Source organism: Opisthocomus hoazin, chromosome 9, assembly GCF_030867145.1.
Source record: "Opisthocomus hoazin isolate bOpiHoa1 chromosome 9, bOpiHoa1.hap1, whole genome shotgun sequence".
In the NCBI taxonomy this organism is placed as follows: Eukaryota; Metazoa; Chordata; class Aves; order Opisthocomiformes; family Opisthocomidae; genus Opisthocomus; species Opisthocomus hoazin.
The window spans coordinates 18,698,399-18,704,057 of NC_134422.1; the positions used below are offsets into that span (position 1 = coordinate 18,698,399).

The 5,659-nt window shown below is 65.0% G+C and overlaps 1 protein-coding gene across 1 annotated transcript; it reads right to left on the minus strand.

The window, feature by feature from the left end:
* Positions 1–628: 628 nt before the first annotated feature.
* On the minus strand, positions 629–5,246 carry SLC23A3 (solute carrier family 23 member 3). Its single transcript, XM_009945309.2, has 12 exons — positions 5,130–5,246; positions 4,724–4,884; positions 4,094–4,188; positions 3,736–3,809; positions 3,229–3,410; positions 2,967–3,090; positions 2,454–2,601; positions 2,120–2,373; positions 1,824–1,929; positions 1,581–1,748; positions 1,285–1,380; positions 629–1,096 (listed from the first exon to the last, which is right to left on the minus strand). Exons 1-12 carry the CDS (start codon positions 5,235–5,237, stop codon positions 756–758), a joined length of 1,857 nt encoding a protein of 618 aa, XP_009943611.2. The 5' UTR covers positions 5,238–5,246; the 3' UTR covers positions 629–755.
* Between the last annotated feature and the right edge of the window lie 413 nt (positions 5,247–5,659).

Genomic DNA, 5,659 nt, shown 5'->3' on the forward strand with positions numbered 1-5,659 from the left:
TAGAGCTGCAAGCAGGGCTGGTGCAGACTCCGCTGCAGTCAGCGTAACCAGCCAGCAGCGGGAAACCCCCCCAGGCCCTGAGCTTAATCACGAGGGTCAAAGGCGATGTTTTCTTCTCCAGAGAACTGTTGCTGGCTGGTTTAGCAGCAGGAGCAATACCTGGGGGACAGTTAAGCGGCGAGCGCTCCTGGGACCAACCCTCTGCAAGTGAAAGAGGAGTCACTGTTTTGGGGAGCTGAGCTGCACCCCCAGCCTGGAGCATCCTGGCGTGCCAGAGCCCGGGCATTAGTACACACCTGGTGCCATGAGCATCACGGGGCTGTGGGCACAGCTAGGACACGGCCATGAGGAGGGCCAGAGCCAGTGCTTCCCGAGCATGGTGCCAACGGGTGAGCAGAGCCTGGGGCAACAGCCCTCTGGGGCTGGCCAAAGCACTGAGCCCTGCCCCAGCCGTGTCCACGGGGTGATGGTGGGCTCTAGGGGCACCCACAGCCCCAGCTGCAGTGGCACCAGGGGAGGGTGGGCTGGCATCTCCCAGTCAAATCCTGGCTGGAAAGGAAACCCCTGGCAAGGGCAAAGGTGGTTGAAGGTTTTTATAGCTCACTCCCGAGCAGGGAAATGAGGTTCATGCTGGGAGTGTGGAAGTGCAGGTCCCTCCAGCCCACAGGGGCTTCAGAAATGAGGAGCAAAGTGGCTCTCGAGCTGCCTTGGGGACACAGCCCTGGTCCCGCATGAGGTGTCCCTGCGCCGCAGGGTCAGGCCACAGTGTGCCATGGAGGCATGTCCATCTCGCTCGGCCTCCTGGCTGGCTGCAGCTCCCCCACGCCAGGTTTGGGGAGCAGGTGTGTCCCTTCCCCCGGTGCAGCAGTCCCCTCCTCGGCAATGTGGCTGCCTTCCTCCTCTTCCTCCTCCTCACTCCCCGGGCAGAGGAAGCAGCAGGGGAAGGTGCTGCAGGAGGATGGCAGTAGCCTCCTCAGCCCAGCAGGGAGTCCATACGCCTGGCTGGCTTCGCCCCTCTCTCCGTGGGGGTGGCGATCACCTGCCCCAGCTTTCCGCAGCGCCAGGTCAGAGAGCAGCCCTCGCTCCTCCATAGTTCCTGCAACCAGGGCAGTGGGCAGCAAGATGGGACCCTCCTCCTCCAGCTGCACCCTCCCGGCCCACACCAGCCCCAAGACCCCCAGCAGGGTTGCCTAGAGGCAGAGCCGGTGGCTTGGGGATGGTCCCATGGCCAGATCCAGCCCTCAGAGCAGGGTGTCATGCAGACATGCTGTAGCATCCCCTCACCTGAGACTGTGTTCTCCAAGAAAAATGACAAGAAGCCAGTTAAGAAGACAGGCACCATGAGCAGGGAGAGGAAGAGGAGGTCCAGGGGCACCCAGCCTGCAGGGAATGTGCCAGAATCACCTTGGATGTCCCACCCAGCAGCAGGGAAGGGACAGAAGCTGCTATGGCAGACCCAAGGGTTGGAGAGGGAGCTGCCTACTGCCGTGAGCCGCCCCAGCCTCCCAGGACATGGAGATGCATGGCCACCATGCCACGGGGCCCAAGGCTCTCCCTTACCCAGAGAACATCCCCACTACCTGTGGCCAGGTGAGCTGGAGCTGCGCCAAGCCACCGTGGCACCAGCAGTGCCATGAACATGGCGAAGCCAACGATGAAGATGTTCCTCCCCGAGTCGATGTCCGCATACTGGAAGTAGGAGATCCCCGTGCCCACGGCCACGGCATAGGTGACGCAGAGCAACCCCCCTGTGAGGGGCAGGAGTCAGGCAGCGCCGGGCAGGCTGCGGGCACCGCAGTGCAGGGGAAGGGCAGGGTACTCACCATGAACAGCCAGTGGGATGCGGGTGAGGAGCCCTGCCAGCCGCGGGGACAGACCCAGCACCACACATGCCAGCGCGCTTACTTGCACCGAGATGCGAGAGCCAGCCTGGCAGAATGGAGGGCAGGAAAGTGAGGATGGAGAGTGTCATCCCCTGCTCTTTGCCCCCACAGTGCCGTACAGACTTGCCTTTCCCAGCGCTGGCTCAGCGGAAGCCTGGGTGCTACAGGTCCCCCACACCTCCTGCTCCACCGCCTCCCCATCCCTTGCCAACCTTCCTCCCGCACCCCGGGCATACCTGCGTGAGGCCGGCGGCGCAGGCGTTGGCGATGCTGGCGGCCGTGCCCCCCGGCGTGCCCAGCAGCCCTGCCAGGAGGCTGCCCAGCCCTTCGGTGCAGAGCCCCCGGTTGCAGGCGTGGGGGGGCAGCCGGGGGGCTCGCAGCAGCCTCCTGCACAGCACGTAGCAGCCCACTGAGTTCATGCTGCAACCGATGGCCATGGCGATGCCCACTGCCAGCGCCCGGGGGGTGAGCAGCGGCCACCCCCACTCGCCTGCAGTGGAGGGAGAGGGGAGGGGTGAGAGGGGCACTCGCTGAGGGCGGATGGCTGCCCCCAGTCCTGCTGCCCCCCACCTGCGTAGGGGATGCGGAGCCAAGGGGCCTGGAAGGTGCTGTTGGCCCAGGACAGCTGCGCTGTGGGCAGGTCCAGTGATTCCCAGGGGATCTGGAGGTGGCTGAGGATGGCACAGAAAACGCAGACACCAGCAAATGGGAGCAGCACCTGCAAGGCAGCAAGGGGAACCTCAGCAGGGAATTCTCCTCCCCTGGCCAGCACCCCACTTGCTGTACCCCAAACAACATGCACTCGTCCTGTCACCTCTCCCAGGCAGTCATGCCACATCTCTCCTTACCCCCGCAGGGAGCACTCCAGGCTCTCCTGCCCCAACAGCCTCGAGCACAGGTCCCCTGCTCTCCCCCAGCAGCACCCATGTCCAGGAGCTGCTCCGGGACTTCCCCCTGCCTCTGCTCCCAGCACCCAGCTCTGCTCCAGGGCCACTGGGTCCCATCTAGCCCCGCACCAGAGATCCAGGCTCAGAGAGAAGCCTGGGCGCAGCAGAGGGAGCAGGGGCAGACAAGCCACGGTACCGAGAACGTGCGCAGCGTGGGGACGGATGGCTCCATGGAACCCTCCTGAGCCTGGGGCCAGGCACAGAAAGGCAGGTGGCAGGACCTCAGGTGCTGGGAGAAGGTGACAGCAAGAAGCATGAGCCTAGGAGAGGGAGGCACAAGTCACCATGCAGCATCACAGTGATGGGGCCCCAAACATGTGCCGTGCACCGTGGGGATGCCCCACGGCAAAGGGAAGCTCTGCGGGCTGCACACCAGCATGGCCCCGGGGCTCACGTACAGCAGCGCTACCCCCCAGTTAGTGGAGCAGAAGAAAGCGGCCTCTTTGTATGCGGACAGCCCGATGATGGAGAGGCTGGGGGCCAGCACCATGGGCCCGCAGCGCTGGGCTGCCCACCCACACATGCCGGACACTCCCAGCACCAGCTGAAGCAGCCCAGAGATCAGCACAGCTCCAGAGACCTGCGGGAGGAGGAGAGGACGCGGCCAGTGTGGCAGGGTACACAAAGCACAGCCCATCACTCTGTCTTGGCCACACTCCCACCACCCCAGTAGCTTCACCCATTCCACACGCTCCAACCGGGCTCAGCTCACCGCAAGCCCGGGAGAACACACGCACCCACGTGCACCATGACCACCATCGCCTTTGCACATCCCCTTGTGTCCCCCCTTATTCGTGGCAATCCCCAGGAGGGCTGGAAAAGGGTCTGGGGGAGCAGGCACGTGGGTGACAAGTGGGGTGCTGGTGGAGCAGGAGGAATCCCCAGCCCAGGTCAGGAGCACCCACCTCTCGCAGCGAGGCAGCCCGGCTCCCTGTGACGGTACAGTGTGGTGCAGGGCACACGTTGGCCACGGCTGTGCCTGAGAGGGAATTTCAGGGGGATGCGATGCGTGCGTACACTGGGCTGCTGGCTGCAGAAGCGCCAGCATCCGCATAAGCCCTGACCCTGGGGAGTGACCAGCTGCGTTGCAGGTGCACTCAGGAGAGAGCAGGGTGCTGTGCCCCATCACCACAGAGCCTAGCAGGCAGCACCTCTTGCTGCCCCTCACCCCTCCCCTGCGCACCATGCACGCCACCAGCGCCGTTCCCCTGGCAGCAGCACGGCCAGGGCCCCGCGGGGCGCAGGCTCCAGGGCTGTGCTCACCGTTCCTCTCCGTGCTGGCACTGAGGGGCAGGTGGGAGCTCAGCACCACGGCAGGGACCAGGTACTCGAAGGACGGGATCTGGATCAGCGGCAGCCTGGGGAAGGCGACAGCAAGGGAACGTTAGGGAGGAAAAGAGGGGACGGGGCTGCTCCCAAAGCTCTGACTGCTGGAGCAGTGAGAGGTGGGAACCCCAAAACGGCAGGAGGGTACCCTGTATCCCAGATGTGACCTCCTAGCACTTTGCAAGCAGCAGCATGTGGGGTGTGCAGAGAGGTCAGAGGCTTTGCCAAAGCACACGCCCAGGCCCTGTGTGGGCTGTGGGCAGCACAGGCGCAGGATGGCCCGGGGAGCTGCATGTGATGCTGGGGAGCGAGGCAGCGAGGAGCTAGGGGAAGGCACAGCGGTTTTGCTGGAGGGACGTGCGAGAGAGGAGGATGCAGCGATGGCAGGGAGGGGACAGCTGTACGGAGATATTGGGCAAGGGGTTGTTGTGGAAAACCTGGGCCTCGTGCCCTTCCCACCTCCAGCAAGACCTGTCCTCCCCCCCAGCCTAGGAGCAGGCACAGACATGCCCGCCTGTGATGTCACCCTCCTTCTGGAGGCTGCATCCCCTCGCCCCCCTTGCTCACCGGCTCCCCAGGGTGGTCTGCAGCATGGTGGAGATGCCACAGGCAAAGAGGCTGCGTGCCAGCAGCTCGCTGGTGGTCTGGGCATGGGGCAGCTCCTCGGGCAGGGTGGACAGCAGGAGGAGGTAGAAGATGCACAGCAAGGAGGCCTGCACGGCCAGGTGCTGTGCGGGGAAGAGAGGGGGTGGTCGTGACTCCCTGCGGCACCCAGAGCTGCAGCCCCCCGTGCCCAGCCCCCCCAAGTGGATGCATGCCCACTGACATCCCCCAGACAGCACCCACCGCTGCCCACTCCCCTCCCAGCACGCCCCAGCCAGAGCCCCAACCACCCTTGGCCCCTGCTCTGCCACCCATGAGAACGCCCGCCCTCTCCCCACCTCTCTGGCTGCTCACCGCGGTCCCCCCTTACCTGAAGGGCTAAGCAACAGCCCAGCACCCAGGAGCACATCTTCTGCGGGGAGCAGGATGCGAGCGCGGGGCTCCCGGCACCAGGCGCTCCGCGGAAGCCCCCATTCATGCTGCTGCCTCCCTGCCCCGCTCCCAGTTTGCGGTGTGGAGGGGGTGGGCAGGCTCCCACCCCCCCCCCAAGGGCTCCTCAGCCCGCACACAGCTGAACTTCCACCTTCTGCAGGAGCTGCCCCAGGGTTAGCCATTAACTTGAGTTGGTGAGTAACCTGCTCTTGCGACCAGGAATGCAAGTGTCACCCTGGGTTGTCACCACAAGGGCCAGGTGGCAGCCACCCACGGCCAGGGCACCACATGCTGTTACAATGCCAGCTGCCCACAGCCCGGGTCACATCCCTGCCTCTTGCGGCAGACAGGGCAGGGACCGGGAGGGCCACAGCGAAGACCCCTCTTCCCTCGCGTGCTTGGAGCGTCCTCCAGCTCCAGCCTGCCCTGCCCAAGCTTGTTCCTCCCCAGCACAGCATCCCCCTGCTC